General features: G+C 56.5%; 1 protein-coding gene across 1 annotated transcript; it reads left to right on the top strand.

Annotated features, from left to right (window-relative positions):
• Positions 1-972: 972 nt before the first annotated feature.
• On the top strand, positions 973-20,660 carry DRC7 (dynein regulatory complex subunit 7; the record flags this gene model as incomplete). Its single annotated transcript, XM_080644685.1, has 17 exons — positions 973-1,187; positions 1,788-1,971; positions 2,943-3,068; positions 3,787-3,981; positions 6,488-6,646; positions 8,091-8,309; positions 9,976-10,104; positions 12,452-12,524; positions 14,751-14,879; positions 15,019-15,147; positions 16,072-16,292; positions 17,093-17,308; positions 18,166-18,276; positions 18,378-18,488; positions 19,397-19,591; positions 20,330-20,469; positions 20,567-20,660. Exons 1-17 carry the CDS (start codon positions 1,000-1,002, stop codon positions 20,658-20,660), a joined length of 2,619 nt encoding a protein of 872 aa, XP_080500811.1. The 5' UTR covers positions 973-999.
• Positions 20,661-21,260: the final 600 nt, after the last annotated feature.

The raw sequence follows: 21,260 nt of genomic DNA, 5'->3' as shown, positions 1-21,260 counted from the left end.
AATTGGGGGCTGGATCTTTGGGTAGGCAAGTAGCAGAGCACCTCAGTGAGCCTTGGCTCTGGGACCATGGCAAGGCCTTCCCCAGGGCACATATGGCACCTCGGGGTGGCTCTCAAATGACCTCATCCTGTGGGCTGACACGGGGCTGGGCCAGGAGAGTGCAAGCTGGATCAGCTCCCCCACACACACCTGCCCCTGGCCCAGGTGCTTGGGTGGCATCCCTGCTTTTGCCCCCTCTGTGCCTCAGTTCCCATTCTGGTGATGTTGACTTTTATTTTGTCATATTCCATACCACCACCTTACTATTATGAATCATTTCTTTAAGCCAATTCACTTATTGGCTTAATAAATATACTTAAATAGGAAATTCTATAATACTACAGTAATCCCTTCAGCATTAGCATCATGTGCCATACAATGTGGTGTGGCTCAGTGGCTGAGCGTCAACCTATGAACCAGGAGGTCACGGTTAATTCCCAGTCAGGGCACATGCCCGGGTTGTGGGCTCGATCCCCAGTGTGGGGCGGCCGATAAATGATTCTCTCTCATCATTGATGTTTCTCTCTCTCCCTCTCTCCCTCTCCCTTCCTCTTTGATATCAATAAAAAATATATTTTTTTAAAAAAGAGACGTGAGAATAAATATACGAGAAGGCAAGCAATGGTAGTAGCTTGGGCTACTCTGTCCTGCCCTGACCACGGTTCTCAGCCTGTGGCCTGCTTGTCTTTGTTTTAAGGGTGATTTGTGATGTGAGGAAGGTGTTACAGGCACATTAGCACCAAGCAGACTGTCTCCTCCATGGAAAGGAAGTGTAAGGGAGACTCAATTTCTCCCTCCATGATATAAGCCACCAAGAACCTCCCCAGGCCCCCCTCCCCCCTGGCCAGGGATACAGGTGGTCTTGGCGGCCCTTTCCTGGTCTGAGGTCAGCTGACCGTTCTGAGTGCGTTTATCCCTCCTGCAGAGACTTCACCTCTAGACAGCCAGAGACACGCCAGAATGGAGGTCCTGAAGGAGAAAGTGGAGGAGGAGGAGGCTGCTGAGCGGGAGGACGCGGTGGAGAGGGGCGAGAAGATGATGAAGCCACCGCCGGAGACACGGAAGGAGGAAACCCTCATGACGCAGGAGATGCTCAGAGACCTGGAGAAGAAGCTGTCGGATATTGAGATCATCATCCCAGAGACGCCGTGAGTGTCGGGTCAGAGCAAGGCTGGGCAAGGAGGAGTCAGGCAGAATGAGGGACTTGGGCTGGGAGGCAGGACCAGGGCTTAGAGGGAGGCCGTTAAGAGTGAGGGCTCTGGCTCAGTGGATAAAGCATTGGCATGTGGACTGAAGGGTCCTGGGTTCGCTTCTGCTCAAGGGCATGAACCTCAGTTGCCGGCTTCATCCCTGGCTCTGGTCGGGGTGCGTGTGGGAGGCAACCAATCGATGTACCTCTCTCACATCAATGTGTCTGTTTCTCTGTCTCTCCCCTCCCTTCACTCTCTCTAAAAATCGATGGAAAAATATCCTCCAGTGAGGATTAACAACAACAGAAAAGTGAGGGCTCTGCTCTCAGACTGCCTGGGCCAAGTCCCCACTCTGCCCCTCGTTAGCTGTGTGACCCTGGGCAAGTCACTCAACCTTTCTGTTCCTCAGTTCCCTTATCTGTTTCAAAGGGCAAGTGCTGATAAGGAGGATTAGACCAGGAGGGGATAGAGCCCATGGCAGCTGAGGTGGATGGAGGGTTCCGTGTCCAGGCCTCGCCTCATGAGGACTAATTAATGCCATCCCTCCTATGGGCACAGCGTCATTACCAAGGACGCCAAAGTCACTATCGACACCTCCATGCTGCCCGCTTCCTACCAAAGCAACACGCCCAAGGAGGAGCACCTGCTGCAGGTGGCAGACAACTTCTCCAGCCAGTATAGCCACCTGTGCCCGGACCGCGTGCCCCTCTTCCTGTACCCACTGAACGAGTGCCAAGTGCCCGTAAGGCCAGGTCGTGGAGGGCGGGGACGGGGGCTCCATAGCAGAGGGCGGAAGGAGGTGGGCCACGCACAGCCCTGCCCTGGGCCAGAGCTTATAGATAGGGAAGGGCAGAGAAATAAGACAGAGTGACCAGAATGGGCCCCAGGACCTGAGCACTGGGCTCCTTCCTTCCAGCCCTGTAACCCAGGGCACGTCCCTGGGTCTCTCTGGGCCTCAGTTTCCCCATCTGTAGATGGACTGGCAGAGGATGAGCCCCAAGGCTGCAAAACAGCAGCCCACAGGCCGGCAGAGACGCACAGACTATTTTATTTGGCTGCATGGCAGTTTTCAACCCATGTCTGAGCAGCACTGGGGGCTCGGGGATTCTCCCCTGTCTCTTATCTGGTAATCCCAGGCCTGCACGCCCCCTGCAGCCGTCAGCAGGGCCTTACGTGGGGCCGTGTGAGATCTGGTGCTGGTGGGGCCTTCCAGGAATCCATAGGGAGACCCTGGAGCCCTGGCCCACTAGCCCCGGGTGGCAGAGCAGCTCCTGAAGGGCTCTAGTAGCATGAGGTCCCGACACGGGGTGGTGGCTCAGAGCCAGACAGACCCAGCTCCACGGCCAACTGTGAACCTGAGCCAGTCCGTTTCCTCTTGGAGCCTCAGTTTCCTCCTCTGTCAGTGGCACCTGCCTCACGGGGTCATTGGGGATCGGGGAGGGGGTGCCAGGCCTGGCGGCACTCAGTGGGACAGCGGGGATGGCGGGAGGCACGGATGCATCACGGCGCCTGGGGACAGCACACGTTTATTCTGGATCTGGGCGGGAAGGGTTTGGAGGAGTCGCTTTCTCCAGCTCCTGAGGCCTGGGGAGGAGCCTGAAGCCCAGAGAGCACCCCCTGCCCCCAGCCTGAGGTCTCTGGCTTCCTGGGAAAGCCGTGCCCTCCCCCCAGGTGGAATATCTCCCCCCTTCCCCACCCCCCGCCCCCGGGCAGAAGTTCGTGAGCACAACCATCCGGCCCACACTGATGCCCTACACCGAGCTCTACAACTGGGACAGCTGCGCCCAGTTTGTGGCAGACTTCCTCTCCATGGAGCCCCTGGCCGACCCTCTCAAGCCGGTAAGCACCGCTCCAGCCTGCATCGCCCCACCCCCCGCCCGTGAGGCCTCGGCTGGGAAGCCAGGCAAGTGTGGAGAAAAGGACTCAGCCCAGGAGTCGGTTTGGGGAGGGTGGGGGCACGCCCAGAGAGAGGCAGCCACTTAGCTAGGGTCACACAGCAAGCCTGGTCTTCTGGCTCCCACCTCTTTGCCTCCCTTGCCTCTCTCTGCCTTCAGAGCCTTCCTTTCATGATCTCAGGAGGCAGGGAAAGGAAAGAGAGGAGGCCCTGCTGCTCAGAGCCCACAGCCTCTGGCTCAGCCGGCTTCTGGTTGGGAAAGGAGGGAGGGGGGAGGGAGGGGGGAGGGAGGGATAGGTCCACAGTGGGAACTGAGGAAGGGACCGGAAGGAAAGGATGGGGAGAAGCAGAGAGGAACTTTGGGATAAAGCCGTGAAATTGCCCATCGAAGCGCGTGAGACCGCAGCTTCCACTGGCCTGGGTCTTGCCCATCAGGGAGCCCACAGCCCCTGAGAACTAGAAGCCAGCGTGGCTGGCTCTCCCCGCACACGGGGTCTGGGGTTCTCACCCCATTCTCAGCGGGCCGCCCAGCCCCACAAAGGAGAGGACTCTGGGTGGGGGGGGGGGGGTCCAGCCTGTGTGGGCGCCAGTGCCCAGCCCTGATGCGTGGGGAGGACAGGCCCGGGGCTGTGGCCGGCGGTGCTGATCCACCCGCTCTGCCAGCCCACGCACCTGTACTCCCCGACCACCGTGCTCAAGTACCAGAGGGGCAACTGCTTCGACTTCAGCACGCTGCTCTGCTCCATGCTCATCGGCTCCGGCTACGACGCCTACTGCATCAACGGCTACGGCTCCCAGGACCTGTGCCTCATGGACCTGACCCGGGAGGTGTGCCCGCTCACCATGAAGCCCAAGACGGTAGGCCGGGCTCCGGGGGCGCCCCGCTTAAGCAGAGTGTCCTGGCTCCTCCCCCTGCCCTGGCTCCTCCCCCTGCCCTGGCTCCTCCCCCTGCCCTGGCCACAGGAACACGGCTCCATCACCACGGAGTTCGGATTTCAAACCACCAGTGATTTCTCTGACCTCAGCTGCTTTTTAAAAAATATATGTCTTTTTATTTATTTCAGAGAGGAAGGGAGAGGGAGAGAGAGAGGTAGAAACATCAGTGATCAGAGAGAATCATGGATCGGCTGCCTCCTGCACGCCCCCTACTGGGGATCGAGCTCGCAACCCGGGCATGTGCCCTGACCAGGAATCCAACCATGACCTCCTGGTTCATAGGTCGATGCTCAACCTCTGGCCACTCTGGCTGGGCTGACCTCAGCTTCTTAACACACACAGACTAAGTCCCCACAGTGGCTGTCCCTCTCCCCTTGTAACAGCTTCAGCTTCTGTGTTCCCCAGGAGGTAAATTTTGTGAATGCCACGTGGCTTATTTCAAATTCCTCCCAGTTTACCCTGCATATTCCATAAAAGTCCCTCCAGCCACCTGGCTGGTGTGGCTCAGTGGTTGAGCATTGGCCTAAGAACCAGAAGGTCACGGTTTGATTCCCAATCAGGGCACAGGCCCGGGTTGCGGGCTCGATCCTCAGTGTGAGGCGTGCAGGAGGCAGCTGATCAATGATTCTCATCATTGATGTTTCTATATCTCTCTCTCTCCCGCTCCCTTCCTCTCTTTGAAATCAATAAAAAAATATATATTTTTTTAAAAGTCCATCCAGCCGTTTTCAGCTAAGGAGAAAACAGATAAATGGACATTTTGCCCTCCCGTCCCCAGGTAAAAAGGCCCCTTTTTAACAGAAAGGAAAAAAAAAAAAAGTCACCCGCCCTTCAGCAGGCGGCGGTTGTTTTTATATCTGAGATGCCAGAATGTCCCCAGGCTGCTGTGCACACAGGAACACTCTTCAGTGGATTTTATTTCAGGAACCATGAAAGCCTCTCGCTGCCTTTGGAGAACAGCCGCACCACAGGCAGACAGTGCTTTGCAAACTGGGCTGACACCAAAACTCAGCGATCGGTGTCAGTCCCGGGGATGTCGGCAGCTCAGGGCCGGGCACCTGTGCACCTGTGCCAGGCGAGCACCTGGCGACCCTGGTGATGCTCTGGTGGAGAGGGGCACCAGGTGAGAGCCTCGCCCTCTCAGGCCCACCTCCTCAAGGAAGATGGAGCCTTCTGTCACTGCTTTTGGCTCACACACGGGCCTCCGAGCTCAGCCAACCTGTTAGTGATGAAAAGGTTACCAATGCTGCCAAAGGCAGAGCGTCCCAGGGTATGAGCCCCTCATGCCCACAGACTTGTCGTGCCCTGGGACAGCGCTGCACGGGAGGCCTTCTCATTTGATTTTACACGTGGCCAGAGTGGCACGGCTCGTAAATGGAGACCCGGGGCTGAGGCTCGGTCTGTCTGGCTCTAAGCCGTGGAGGGTCGCGGTTTCTCCCTCCTAACTTCCACAAGCCCACCGCACCCACGTCTGCAGCCTCTGCCGTGTTTTCTCCTGGGTATATATTTTTCTTGCCACTGATCTCTCTCTCTCTCTCTCTCTCTCTCTCTCTCTCTCTCTCTCACACACACACACACACACACACACACACACACAGCAAACTCTTACTTTATGTCAAGATATGAAATCCATGCCCGGCCAGTGTGGCTCAGTGGTTGAGCATTGACCTATGAACCAGGAAGTCAGGGTTTGATTCCCCTCAGGGCACATGCCCGGGTTGTGGGCTTGATCCCCAGGAGGGGGCGTGCAGGAAGCAGCCGAACAATGATTCTTATCATTGATGTTTCTATCTCTCCCTCCCTTCCTCTCTAAAATAATAAAATAAAGATATGAAACTCTCCAATGGCAAAAGCTGGAAAATCTGACTCCCAACAGTTTGCCCCACTCTCCAGATCATAGCTCATGTGGGCATGGGGAGGGGGGGGGACATGGAGGAGAGAAAACCACATCTCCTGAGTGCCGGGACTGATGGGCACCTCCCATGGCATTTCCCTGTCTTGTCAGAAGAAGCCTGGGAGAAGATTCTATTATCCCCATTCCAATGTACAGAAGAGCTCGAGGTTAGGGGAGTGGAAGGTCTTGCCCAAGGTCACGGAGCTGCAAGCGAGAGAGCCCGCAGGCTCCAGGAGCAGCGGTGATCTCCTGGTCCGAGGGGTGGTGATTCGTGGCTGCTGATGTTCTTCTCTTTAAAAAAAAAAAAAAATTATTGATATTTTACAGGGAGGAAGGGAGAGGGAGATAGAGTTAGAAACATCGATGAGAGAGAAACATCAATGAGCTGCCTCCTGCACACCCCCTACTGGAGATGTGCCTGCAACCAAGGTACATGCCCTTGACTGGAATCAAACCTGGGACCCTTCAGTCCGCAGGCTGACGCTCTATCCACTGAGCCAAACCGGTTAGGGCTCTTCTCTTGCTTGGTGACAGACAGTCCAGGAGAAACAAGTGGCACCACCTAAAAAGTACGCCGTCAAACCCCCCCGGGACCTGACCAGCAGGTACGAGCAGGAGCAGGAGAGGAAGAAGCAGAAAAAGATCAAAGCTGAGGAGGAGAAGCGGCTGAAGGAGGAAGAGGAGCGCCTCCAGGTGGGTCCCCGGTCCTCAGCCCTCAACCCCTGCGCTCAGCTCTCGAGGAGGCGTTTCTAGGAACGAGAAAGACACAGGTCATGGAAGAAATATGTGTATGGACACCCCGGTCCAAATCCCCTCCTCTACCTCTCTACCACTTCGGCCTGGCCATTGGGAATCTCCCACTGGTGGTCAGCCAGCTTCTGGTGGTAGATTTCTCATGGCAGAGTTCTGCTGCCTGGGCAGCCTATGTTATGGTGGGCAGTTCTGGTATCCTCCTCATTCCAGACTCTCTCACTAAAGACTCACCCACATATGCTCTCCCATCCATCCTCAACCATCTATCCATCCATCCACCCATCCATCTATCCATCCATCCACCCATCCATCTCTCCATCCATCCACCCATCTATTCATCCATCCATCTTCCCATCTCTCCATCCTCCCATCTCTCCATCTATCTCTCCATCCATCCATCTATCTCTTCATCTATCTCTCCATCCATCCATCCATCCGTCCATCCATCCATCTCTCCATCCATCCATCCACCCACCCATCCATCTCTCCATCCATCCATCCATCCATCCATCCATCCATCCATCCATCCATCCATCCATCTCTCCATCCATCCATCCACCCATCCACCCACCCATCCATCTCTCCATCCATCCATCTATCTCTCCATCCATCTCTCCATCCATCCATCCATCCATCCATCCATCCATCCACCCACCCACCCATCCATCTCTCTATCCATCCATCCATCCATCCATCCATCCATCCATACATACATACATACATACATCCTCCCATCTCTCCATCATCCATCCATCCTCCTATTCATACATACATACATACATACATACATGCATCTATCCTCCCATCTATCCTCCCATCTCTCCATCCATCCACCCATCTCTCCTTCCTTCCTTTCTTCCTTCCTTCCTTCCTTCCTTCCTTCCTTCCTTCCTTCCTTCCTTCCATCTCTCCTGCCCATCCACACTCCCATCCTTGCTTCCACCTCCTTTCCTCCTTCCTTTCTTTCCTTTCCTCCCATGTGGTATTTACTGAGCACCTCCTCTGGTTAGGCACTAGGGACACAAGCATGAACATGACACAGTCACCCTCTCCCAAAGGGAAGCAGGCCAGGAAGCCATACGGTGTCCCACTACCTTTCTTTGGATGGAATCTCACCACAAATCACAACACAGAAAGCCAGTAAATCCCAGCTACCCTAGCACTTCAAAGAGCCCAGTTTATAAACCCCAGATCGAGTCAGTCCCTCCCACTTTACTGATAAGAAAACAGACTCACAGGTGGGATGATATTCTCAATGTCACTCAGCCAGCCAATGGTACAGTCTGGATCAGAACTCTGCTCTCCTGCCCATCCCCCAGCCCCGGGGAGATGACCCCCCCCTTCCCACCCACGTGGCTCATGGTCACCCACCTGTTCTGTGCAGGAGGCGGAGAATGCAAAAGCCGACCCCCTGCACGGCCTGCGGGTGCACTCGTGGGTGCTGGTGTTGTCGGGGAAGCGTGAGGTGCCCGAGAGCTTTTTCATTGACCCTTTAACGGCACGCAGCTACAGCACCCAGGACGACCACTTCCTGGGCATTGAAAGCCTGTGGAACCACAAGAACTACTGGATCAACATGCAGGACTGTTGGAACTGCTGCAAGGTGCTGGGCAGGGGCCTGCGTGGGTGTGGCAGTTGGTGGGGGGGGTGACCTGTGGCAGAGCTGGCCACCAGAAGACTTTCCCCAGAGCTGAGTCTCCAGAGCCCACTCCCTTCTGCTGGGATCGTCTCTCTTTTGATCTGTGTATCCTGTACAAGGTGAATGGTTAGTTTGTATGAATGACTTAAAAACGTACTGAAATGCAACATACATGGCAGAAAAATACACGCATCCTAAGTGTACAGCTCAATGAATTTCCATAAATAAATATATATATACTAGAGGCCCAGTGCATGAATTCATGCACTGGTGGGGTCCCTCAGCCTGGCCTGCACAATCTCGCAATCTGGGACGCCTCGGGGGATGTCGGACTGCCGGTTTTGGCCCGAGGGATGTAGTAGTGCACGAAGCAGCAGGCAGCCAGGGAGGAGCTTGAGCCCAGGCCAGGTGCCGAGCTGCTCCCACTCATCCCAGCCCCGCTGCACCTGCTGCCGCCGCTCCGGTAGCGCTGCCGTGGAGGTGGGAGAGGCTTGTGCCGCCACAGCTGCACTCACCAGCCGTGAGCCCGGTGTCTGGCGCCCGTCGGTCAGCTGAGCTTTGCTCCCGCTGTGGAGCACACTGACCACCAGGGGCCAGCTCCTGCATTGAGCATCTGCCCCTGATTGTCAGTGCGGATCATAGCAACCAGTCAACTGGTCATTTGGTCATTTGGTCACTTAGGCGTTTATATATATAGATATCTACACTAATAAAAGAGTAACATGCTAATTGACCGTACCTTCGCAACGCCCACCAGCCAATCAGGAGTGAGTATGCAAATTAACCCAACAAAGATGGTGGGTTAATTTGCATACACAGGTGCCTAGTGTCCGGGGGCGTTCTGCACCACCCCAGCCGCTCCGGGCCTCTGGGCAGCATGGGAAGGCGGAAAGGCGGCTCCGGCCAGAGTGAAGGCGGGGCCAGCAGCCAGGGTAAGGAAGGCCCATTCTTGCGCGAATCTTCATGCATCAGGCCTCTAGTACTAGTATATAACCATAGAGCCAGTTATGCGAGTTAAAGACATATGCAGCTGTTCTTAAGCCTTTGCCCTCCCTCTGGGACACTGATTCTGGGAACAGCATGCCACCCTGGGGATGTGGGGTGCTCCCCACCTGCTGGGAGTTACCTGGCAGGTGAGCCTAGGCACAGGTGGACTGGGATGAACAGAGGTGGAGGACCCAGGCCATGGAAGAGAACCCCACCTGCCTCCTCTGTACAGTGCCATGTGTGCCTGCCTACGTCCCTTCCCCCCGGTGTGAGTAACACCCTAAGGAGGGCTTTCTACAGGCCTGCCATCTCCCCTCCCAAAAAATCTCACTGGCTTGTGTTTGCTCGACACACTGCCTGGGATGCCCCAGGCAATGCAGAATCGCCCCACATCCAGACCTCTCCCAGAGACCAACAGTGGGATTTCTTCATGGGAGACTGAGCAGCAGAAGGGGGCTTCCAGCCCCGCTCAGGGCCTCGGTTTCCCTGTTGAAATGAGGAGGGTGGGCATGGTCTCACAGGGGCTGCCGGAGCCCACTTTGTGCCCCTCTGACCCGGGGCCCTGGTCCCTGCTGTGCCCTGTGGAGCAGGAGAGGGACGTGAAGGCTGTGGGGTGTGCTCAGCTGGTCCCCTCCTCCATCAGGACTTGATCTTTGACCTGGGAGACCCTGTGAGGTGGGAGTACCTGCTTTTGGGGACAGATAAGCCTCACCTGTCGATCCTGGATGAAGATGATGATAACCTGATTGATGACGATGACATAGACAATCTGGTAAGTCTCACCCACCTAGGGGGCCGGAGGCAAGGGGAGGTGGGGGGCTTCATACTTGGTCTTGGTTCAGGCTGGCCTGACAAACGTCTTGATAGCATTTACATGTGTGGGAGGGGTCAGTCCAGATAGGCCAATTATAAATTCCTCAAGGGCCTGGATTATGGCCTCATTTTATAGATAGACAAACTGAGGCCCAGACAGATCCAATGACCCAATGGAGTAGGGGAGGGCTGTGACTTGCATTGAGGTCCTGTCCCCCTCCCCCACCTCCGACACACACACACACGATCCTGTTCAGGGAGTATGCCCTTGGAGCAGGCTGCTAAGACCTCCTTCACAGGCCCAGGGAGCCCCTCACTTGTGGGCCTTCCTGCATAGCCACTATGATCTCCCCCAAGCACTTCCAGGCCTTTCTTGTCCATCCTATTAGTCCTTCTGAAGGTCACTCACCTGGGGCCTTTCCCCCAGTCGCCAGCATCCCTCTTCTGATCTCCTAGTCCAGTGGTCGGCAAACTCATTAGTCAACAGAGCCAAATATCAACAGTACGATTGAAATTTCTTTTGAGAGCCAAATTTTTTAAACTTAAACTTCTTCTGACGCCACTTCTTCAAAATAGACTTGCCCAGGCCATGGTATTTTGTGGAAGAGCCACACTCAAGGGGCCAAAGAGCCGCATGTGGCTCGCGAGCCGCAATTTGCCGACCACTGTCCTAGTCTTCCAGGCAGATCAGCAGGAAGGCCTGTGTGGGAGGTCAGGGGCCCAGAGGCCTTGGGGATTGGCTGTGACACCTTGGGCGAACTCCCTGATCACTGCAAGCTTCCGTTTCATCCTCCGTATGTCAAATGGAGGAGTGGGGTCAATGGGTCAGTTATAGGCATTGAGCTAATAATAGGTGTATTCATTGGCTAGAGCTGCCATAACAAAGTACCACCGGCTGGGGGGCTTAAACAACAGAAATGTATTGTCTCCCAGTTCTGGCGGCTGGAAGTCCAAGACCGCGGTGTCAGCAGAGTTGGTTTCTTCTTCTTGGCTTGTGGATGGCTGTCTTCTCCCCGTGTCCTCACAGGGTCTTCTCTCGGTGTGTCTTATGTCTAATCCCCTCCTCTTATAAGCACACCAGTCAGATTGGATTAGGGTGCACCCTAATGACCTCCTTTTACCTTAATCACCCCTTTAAAGATCCTCTCTCCCAATATAGTCACGTTCTGAGGTCCTGGGGGTGAGTTCATTTGGATTCTGGGAGACGCAATGCTACCATAACAATAGGTAACTCTCATATGGCCCCTGACTAAGTGCCCGTAGGTGCTTAACCTGAATTAACCTGTCTAAATCTTCACAACCACCGGGAGAGGTGGGTACTAGTCTTACCATTCGTGATGGTTATCTTCCCATTTTACAGATAGGAAGACTTACACGCAGAGGGCTGAAGCAACTTTACCCCAAGTTACACAGCCAGTGACAGAGCTGGGATGTGAACCTGGGATCGGGCAGCTTGGCTCTGTAGTCTGGGTTCTCAGCGGAGACTCTGTTCCATCTGCTGGAACTGCTTGAGGACAAATGAGACCATCGGTGTGACGTGCGAGGCACAGCAGTGCAGACACCTGGGAAACTGTATTGAGCGTAATTCAGTGTCCTCAGCTCTGGAGACCCGACAGTAAATCTGGTGCACGGGCGCCCCCTGCTGGCCGCGAGGGGCGGCCCGATTAGCTGAGCAGGCGGCAAAGGCCGGAGCAACAACGTTTGTGGGCGAGAAGCTTTAAATTGAGGAAATCTTCTTCAGGTTTCTGTGGTCCCCGAGTGAGAGGACCATTTGTCTAGGCCAGGCCTGATTTTACGGTTGGGGAGACCAAGGCTCAGAGAGAAAGAACCAGCCAATAAGGACAGCCAGGCAGTGTCCCCAGCTCTTTATGTAAACCCTCCCAAGGGCCCCAGTTGGGAAACTGAGGCTCAGAGCGGTTAAGACTTTCCCGGGACCCCTGAGCTGCTGTTCGGTGGAGGCTGGGGCTTGGGTGCACCTGACTCCAAGCCCCTCTCTCAACCAAGGGCCATGGCCACGTTGGTGCCGCTGACAACCGAGGGAAGGGGGACGTGCAGGGCAGGGGTGCGGCCGCCCAGCCAGGAGGGCGCAGGGGAGGTCCCAGCCCCCCAGGGAGCAGGCTGCTCCCCTTCATCCCTATCTTGGGTCACACCAGGCCAGGTCAGACCTGCCCTGACTTCTGGGTCCCCTAGGGGAGCTGACATGCCACCCTGGCTTGACCTTGGGCGATGGGGCGGGGGAGGTGGGGGGGGGGGGCAAGACAGAGGCTCTGCCTATAACTTCTGACCCGCCCCGCCTCTCCCAACAGGGCAAGGAGGACGAGGATAAGAGCTTCGACATGCCGCACTCCTGGGTGGAGCCCATTGAGATCTCCCCAGAAGGTGTGTCCGTGTGTGTTCACTCCCCCTCCCCAGCGCCTGGGCAGCAGTGACCCCGGGGGACGCCAGCAGAGGCTGCCCTGGCCCCCCAGCCCCTCACTCCCACCCCTTCTGCTTCCTGCTGCCCCCTCCTGGTCCTTCCTTCCTGCTACACACACTCATTGGAGGGCCCACCAGCCTGGCGTACAGGAGGGGGCTCAGCTGACTCCGCTGGATGAGGGAGTGTGTGTGGTGGGTAGTGGAGGACCAAGGACCAGGATACAGTCATTCCTCTCCCTCGCCCCACCCTGCCAGGGGGAGGCCGTGCACAGCACCCAGATGGCACAGGGGAAGGGAGGTCAGGACCCGGGAAAGCAGCAGGACAGGGTGCTTGTGCCTCTGCCGACATCTGCTGGCCCCGGAGGTCCCGTCCGGGAGTGCCTACCAGCCGTGGGCAAACTATGGCCCGCGGGCCGGATCCGGCCCGTTCGGCTGTTCTATCCAGCCCGCGGAGCCGAAAGAGCGGAGAGTTCTCTTGCTCTCCCCTCTGCTCCTTTACTTTGAATTTATATTAGTTCACACAAACACTCCATCCATGCTTTTGTTCCGGCCCTCCGGTCCAGTTTAAGAACCCATTGTGGCCCTCGAGTCAAAAAGTTTGCCCACCCCTGGACTAGACCCTAGGCTACTCCAACGGCGGGGCTGGGGGGAGGGCCAGAGAAGTGTCATGAGAACCAGAGGGGGGAGCACCCAGCTCCCGGGGTGGGAGCCTGGGGGTAGATGGGGGCTTCCAGGAGGAGGTGTCCTCTGAGCTAAGTTGTGATGCTTCAGAAGGAGCCAGGTTAGGGCAGGAGGCCTGGCAGTGTGTGTGTGTATGGGTGTGTGTGTATGGGTGTGTGTGTATGGGTGTGTGTGTATGGGTGTGGGGGTGTGTGTGTGGGTGTGTGTGTATGGGTGTGTGTGGGGGTGTGTGTGTATGGGTGTGTGTGTATGGGTGTGTGTGTATGGGTGTGTGTATGGGGGTGTGTGTATGGGGGTGTGTATGGGGGTGTGTGGGTGTGTGTGTATGGGTGTGTGTGGGGGCGTGTGTGTGTGTATGGGTGTGTGTGTATGGGTGTGTGGGGGGTGTGTGTATGGGTGTGTGTGTGTATGGGTGTGTGTGTATGGGTGTGTGTGTATGGGTGTGGGGGTGTGTGTATGGGTGTGTGTATGGGTGTGTGTGTATGGGTGTGTGTGTATGGGTGTGTGTGGGGGTGTGTGTGTGTGTATGGGTGTGTGTGTATGGGGGTGTGTGTATGGGTGTGTGTATGGGTGTGTGTATGGGGGTGTGTGTATGGGGGTGTGTATGGGTGTGTGTGGGTGTGTGTGTATGGGTGTGTGTGGGGGTGTGTGTGTGTATGGGTGTGTGTGTATGGGTGTGTGTGTATGGGTGTGTGTGTATGGGTGTGTGTGGGGGTGTGTGTGTATGGGGGTGTGTGTGTATGGGGGTGTGTATGGGTGTGTGTGTATGGGTGTGTGTGTGTATGGGTGTGTGTGGGTATGTGTATGGGTGTGTGTGTATGGGTTGTGTGTGTGTATGGGTGTGTGTGTATGGGTGTGTGTATGGATGTGTGTGTGTATGGGTGTGTGTGGGGGTGTGTGTGGGGGTGTGTGTGTGTATGGGTGTGTGTGTGTATGGGTGTGTGTGTGTATGGGTGTGTGTATGAGTGTGTGTATAGGTGTGTGTGTATGGGTGTGTGTGTATGGGTGTGTGTATATGGGTGTGTGTGTGTATGGATGTGTGTATGGGTGTGTGTGTATGGGTGTGTGTATGGGTGTGTGTGTATGGATGTGTGTGTGTGTGGGTGTGTGTGGGTGTGTGTGTGTGTATGGGGGTGTGTATGTGTGTGTGTGTATGGGGGTGTGTGTGTGTATGGGTGTGTGTGTATGGATATGTGTGTGTGTGTGTGTATGGGTGTGTGTGTGTGTGTATGGGTGTGTGTGTGTGTGTGTATGGATGTGTGTGTGTGTGTGTGTGTGTGTGTGTGTGTGTATGGGTCCTCTGGTCAGGCTCAGATCTGAGAACTCCAGGGCAAGAGCCAGTCCTGGAGTCCACTCCCCTCTGCCCCCCCCGCCCCCCCGCAGCGGGCCTGGGGCCTGGAGGAGCTCAGCGGGCAGCTCAGTGGACGGGGGCTGGCTGAGGGCTGAGTGGGGTTGGCCTCCCTCCCCCTGATCTGGGCGGTCCCTCACCCCAGCGCACCCTGTCCACAGCGTTCGAGACCCGCTGCCCCAACGGGATGAAGGTGATCCAGTACAAGAGGGCCAAGCTGGAGAAGTGGGCCCCGTACCTCAACAGCAACGGCCTCATGGCCCGCCTCAGCACCTACGAGGACTTGGAGTGTAAGGGGGCAGCCGGGCGGGGGGCAGGTCCCCCGACGTGCTGTGTGGCGTTTGGCACGTCACTGACGCTCTGTCGGTGTGAGTGTGGGCGGGCACTGCTGGGAATGGTGGGGTGCAGCCAGCGCCGCTCGGCCCACAGGCACCAAGCTGTTGGAGATGAAGGAGTGGTACCAGAACCGGGAGGACATGCTGGAGCTGAAGCACATAAACAAGGTGACGGGCCTGATCATCGACTACTTCAAGCCGGGCCATCCCCAGGCTCTGCGTGGTGAGTGGACCCCATGGCCGGGTCAGCCAGGGCCCCCCACGGGGCCTTACACGCTCCTCAGAGTCGCCCCCGCGTGACTGGCTTGTGGCAGGAAGAACCGGGGTCTGTGTAGCCACAGGCCTCTTTGGGTGGCAAGCACCAGACACCGCCCCGCCGCCTCCAGCCAGCCAGGTGTGAGAGGCCGGGGAAGCACAAAAGGGCCAAGGAAAGGTGACACATGTCCCTCCAGGAGAGTGAGAGCAGGACCACATGCTGATCTGTGGTTGGGATCAGGCGCACAGCGGGGCCACGCTTCCAGAGGGGTCGGGATGCTGAGCAATAAAACCAACCAGTGCTCCGACAAGGGCGATGCAGCGGGCAGAGGGCGTGGAGGCCGTGCACATGACCATGAACCCTGGGAAGGGAGAACACATAAGGTCAATACACCATCTCCTCCCCCAAACCCCCAAGGAAAGGTCAGCCTCACTTGATGGTTGAAATAAAAGAAATAAAACCAGCTCATGAAGGAGCCATCTTACAGCACTCATGTCATCGTCAAAGATGAAAAATGCCCGGCCCTGCAGGGAGCGAGCAGGCGTGCAAAGCCGCGGAAGTCGCCCCTGTCACTACTGGCAGGACAGCAAATGGGGACAACCCCTCCGCAGGGCAGTCAGGCAATGTCACCAACACCAGCCTTAAAATATTTGTGCTCTGACTTTGTCCCGAGCAAATAATGGGCAAGTTAGGTTTGACATGCACGCTGCAGACATTCATCATGGAGGTGTTTGTAAGAAGAAAGAGGCTGCAAACAGCCTCAATACCCACCAGGGGGACACGAGTTCCGGACCTAAGGCTCAGCGGTGAGGTCAGGGCTGGGGCACCCAGCGGGCGGCCAGGGCTCCCCGGGCTGACCCCGCCGCCTCCCTGGCCCGCCTCCCGCCGCAGCGCACTCATACATGTCCATGCAACCCGAGAACGACCGCGTCATGGAGTTCTACGAGAAGGCCCGCGTGGACGGCCTGATAAAGCGCGAGGAGACGCCCAAGACGATGAGCGAACACTACCAAGGACGGCCCGACTTCCTCGCCTACCGCCATGTCACGTACGGGCCCAGGGTCAAGAAGGTGACGCTGAGCAGCGCGGAGTCAAACCCCCGGCCTATCATGGTACGGGCTTCCTGGCCTGGGGACAGGGTGCTCTGACAGGCCGGGGTGACCCCGGGGTGGGGACAGCCCCGACTCCAGAGGGGTGTTCCCCAAGTGACCTTTCCCATGTGTGCCCTCAGCCACCAGGCCAGGGAGGGGTCACTTCCTTACTATTAGAGGAAGGGTACACTCAGACTAAACATTGAGAATATATGGAAAAATATAAATACATGGAAACATATAAACATAGAGAAAAAATATAAAGGGGAAAATGGTAAAAACAATCTCAGAATGGCATCTCTCAGATAGTACCACATAATATAGGCTTGGTTTGTAGGGTCTTTTCTAACTTGATTGAGATGTGTGTATGTAGGTAGAATCCTTCTATGACCCACGTACTATTAAGTTGTGCATTCCCCCCCCCCACCCCATATCATTACAAATGATGTGACCACTGAATTTAATGGCTGCATGCCAAAAAGCAAAGCAGCCAGCCAACAAAAACCCCCTTTCTAGCAGGAAGGGATGCTGGGAATAGAGAAGGCTACCGGAGAGGTAGTGAGCTCCCCACTCCGGAGGTGAGCAAGCGGAGTCTTGCGGAGGGAGCTAGAGAAGACACCCAGCAGCACCCAGGGCTGGGTGGCTTGGCACTGGAACCTGTGGGGCCACCAGCACCGTTGTCTGGCTAGGAGGGGCTGCTCCACAGGAACCCCTAAATGACCGCAGGTGCCAGTGTCCCGGAGCGTCCTCTGCTCCCGCCCTCGGGGACACACAGGAATCCCCTTTCCCACCACCCATCCATGCACGTGCCGGCCTCGCAGAAAATCACAGAGCGGTTCTTCCGCAACCCGGCCAAGCCCGCGGACGAGGACGTGGAGGAGCGCGTGTTTCTGATCCAGGAGGAGCGCATCCAGCTGCGCTACCACTGCCGCGAGGACCACATCACGGCGTCCAGGCGCGAGTTCCTGCGGCGCACCGAGGTGGACAGCAAGGGCAACAAGATCATCATGACCCCCGAAATGTGTATCAGCTACGAGGTGGGCCCGGGGGTGTGTGTGTGTGGGGGGGGGGGCGTGGCGGGCAGGGGCGGGGGCGGTGAGGAGAAGGAAGCAGGGCCCGGTTCCCCTCCCAGGATGGAAACTCCCGGTTCCCAGCCTGGGAGTTCCTCTCTGCCCCTTGGGAAAAGGAAGAGCTCCTGTCCCAGGGCCCTTCCCTTGGCAGCTCTTCTGAAACTCTTACCCTTTCCCCCCAAGAAAGACTACTCCCCAACCCCCCCCCCCCCCCCCCCCCCCCGCCCCGGGCAGCAGCGCAGACCCCAGATCCCGAGACCAGCCCTGGAGGAGACGGTCCTCTCACCTCCTGGGGCGGGCTCTCCCAGTTCAAATCCTCACTCTCCCGGCTCATTCTTCCGAGCCTCTAGTTTCTCTTCTGTTATTCTCTGTGTCTGTTTTTTAAAATAATTGAGTTGCCATCAATTTTGTCAAGGGCCTTTTACAATATACAGTATATATTTATATTTTTTTATTGATTTCAGAGAGGAAGGCGGGGGAGAGAGAGAGAGAGAAAAGACATCAATGTTGAGAATCATGGATCAGTTGCCTCCTGCACGCCCCCTACTGGGGATCTAGTCAGCAACTCTGGCATGTGCCCTGACTGGGAATTGAACCATGACCTCCTGGTTCATAGGTCAACACTCAACCACTGAGCCACACCAGCCGGGCTCATGTTTCTTTTATACATGAGGAAACTGGAGGCCAGAGAGGTTAAGCAACTTGCTTGAGGTCACACAGCTAGAAAATGGCAGGGGAAGATTTGAACCCAAGAGGTCTGGCTCCAGAGTCCGTCCGTGACCCCAGCCGTTGCTGCCTCTCTGCCACTGTGGCCGCTGTCCCAGGTGGAGCCCATGGAGCACACCAGGAAGCTCCTGTACCAGTACGAGGCCATGATGCAGCTGAAGGAGCAAGAGAAGCTGTCCAGGCATCAGGCCTGGGAGTCGGAGCTGGAGGTAGGGTCCCCCGGGAGACACTGCCTGGGAGAGTGGGCAGGTGGGAAGTGGCAGGGGTGGGGGGATGCCTTAACCATGCCCTCCCCCACTTTCCAACTCAGGTGCTGGAGATCCTGAAGCTTCTAGAGGAAGAGGAGGAGGCACACACACTGACAATCTCCATCTACGACACGAAGCGCAATGAGAAGAGCAGGGAGTACCGGGAGGCCATGGTGAGCCTCGTCCCCTCCCCGGCCCTGACTTTTCCTGCACCCCCCGGGCCTCCGGGTGATGAGGATGATTAGGGATTCTGCCAGGAAGCCCTCTCGAGGGGATGAAGTCATTGACCTCATTGTGCGCATCCTTGCTGCTGAGCCGACCATTCCTATGTTTCACCCCAAAGAGCACTTAGGACCCAGGCCAGGTCTCCCCCACCTCCAGGGGCTGAGGCCAGCCCAAGGCCTCTTCTGCAGGCGGGAAGAGTGAGAAGTGTGTGCCCACCTCCACCTGGGGTTCCCTTCGAGCTCCAGACCTGGACACAGGCCTGAGTTCTCCATCCCCTGCCACACAGGGAGTTCAGGTTACCCCCTCAGGTTGCAAGGCCCAGCCTGGTTTCGAGGCCAGCTTTGAAATCTCCTTCACCAACCAAGTAGAGATTTCTAAAAATAGTTGGAGGTTGGAGAAGCAGGACAGGGCATCAGATGACCGGTTCTCCGACTCCCAGTGATGGGCACCAGCCCCCACATCTCTCCCGCGTCCCTGGCCCTTGCCTGCCAACACGAGACAGAAGGCTCCAGCGTGAAAGGGGAAAAGGGAGAGAGTTACTGGTAGTTTTTGATTCAACATCATGAATAACAACCATTTCTCACCATTTACTGAGCGAGCATCGACTGAGCGTTAGGTGTGTGCTGAGGCTCAGGTAGAGAGACATGAATTCAAGGACGATGGAGAGTTGGCTGTACCAGTCACCACAGGTACAAGAGACAGCCCCCAGGCCGCTCCGAGGCCGAGTCCCAGGGGCACCAAGCACTGGGCTCTGGATTTGAGGACTGGTTTTATGTGGTCACGTGTTGATGCAGAGCTGGCCGGAAGGGCTCTGCAGCTCCTGCTGGTCCAGCTGACTCCCCTCCGCCCCCCACAGGAGCGTGTGATGCATGAGGAGCACTTGCGGCAGGTGGAGGCCCAGCTGGACTACCTGGCCCCATTCCTGGCACAGCTGCCCCCAGGAGAGAAGCTGACACGCTGGCAGGCCATTCGCCTCAAGGACGAGTGCCTCGTTGACTTCAAGCAGCGGCTCATCGACAAGGCCAACCTCATCCAGGCCCGTTTCGAGAGGGTACGGCCATGGCCCGGGTAGAGGAGAGGACCTTGGCATCCTCATCTTGAAAATGGGCACAGGGCTCTTTGCCCCCCCCCCCCCCCCCATGTCACAGACTTGTGAGGGACCAATTGCCTGGAGTTTCCAGATGACCAAGTTGTCCTTCCTTACTCTGGCTCATTGGGTGGAAGGGTGGATGAAGGGATGGATGGATGGGTGAGTGGTGGGCTAATGGATGGGTGGTGGACGAACAGGAGGATAGGTGCATGGGTAGATGGAGGGATGAGTAAATGAATGGATGGATGGGAGGTTGGATGGATGGAAGGATGGTGCATTGTAACAACTTCTAGTCCTTGATGCATTTCTATTGGTTGGAAGGATACCATGCAAATCCTATGCATTATCTCATTTAATCTTCACAAAGAGCTCTGTGTGGTGGTGGTGAGTGTGTATAACGACCCTCATTTGACAGACAAAAAATTGGAAGCTCTGAAAAGGTAACTTTTCCAGAGCCGCATGGCTGTCTCAGTCTCGAACCCTGCTCTGACCCCATGGACTTGATATCCCTCTCAACACAACCCCAGTGGCCCCCACTCAAGGCATTTTCTGGCCCCGTCTCTGCTCCTCTGGTTTCTGTGGATGGTGATTGCGGAGTCAACCCTCATGGGTTCTCTGGTGACGGGGGGTCTTAGCCTAAGACCCGGGTGAGGGTCAGCCTGCATCACCCCTCCTGCGCTCTCCTCTCCGTGCCCGCAGGAGACCCAGGAGCTGCAGAAGAAACAGCAGTGGTACCAGGAGAACCAGGTGACCTTGACCACCGAGGACGAAGACTTGTACCTGAGTTACTGCTCTCAGGCCATGTTCCGCATCCGTATCTTGGAGCAGCGGCTCAATCGGTGAGGCGGGCAGGAGAGTCCGAGGGGACCCACTAGGAAGCCGGAGCACCAGCTTTGTAACCCCACCACCACCTCTCGCTCCTCCCTCCGATTTCAGACACAAGGAGCTGGCCCCGCTGAAGTACTTGGCGCTGGAGGAAAAGCTCTACAAGGACCCACGCCTGGTGGAGCACCTGAAAGTCTTTTCTTGATGCCCCTCCTGGGGCCTCAGCCTAAGCTGGCAGAGAGAGACCTCCCCCACAGCCCAGCCTGTGTTTCCTGAAACCAGCTAATGACCTCGGCATCAGGTGCTGCTCCACCTCCCTGCAGCCCCATCTGTTCCTGCTTCTCATGATTTTTCTGTAAATAAACACACTTGTGATTTGCAATTTATACCTCCTTTCACAAGCTCCAGCACCAGCCTTTCTCTCCTTCCCTTCCGAAGGGGTCCTCAAACTTTTTAAACAGGGGGCCAGTTCACTGTCCCTCAGACCGTTGGAGGGCCGGACTATAGTTTAAAAAAAAAAAACTATGAACAAATTCCTATGCGCACTGCGGGCCCGGGACGAGTCGGCTGCTAAGCAGGACAGGCAGCGACACCCGGCGGGCCGGATCAATGTCCTCGGTGGGCCGCATGTGGCCCGCGGGCCGTAGTTTGAGGACCCCTGATAGCCTGGGACCAACTTCCTCTACCCACAATGGCCACCTTCCTCCTTGACTTCCTGTTCTTTCCATTGGAATGCTGAGCATTTGCAACCTCTCTGCAGGTGGTCTCAAGAATTTTCTAGCCTAAAATGTCAATAATACTGAGG

This window comes from Plecotus auritus (assembly GCF_963455305.1).
Source record: "Plecotus auritus genome assembly, chromosome: 10".
NCBI lineage: Eukaryota > Metazoa > Chordata > Mammalia > Chiroptera > Vespertilionidae > Plecotus > Plecotus auritus.
This window is presented reverse-complemented; position numbering and strand designations above follow the sequence as displayed.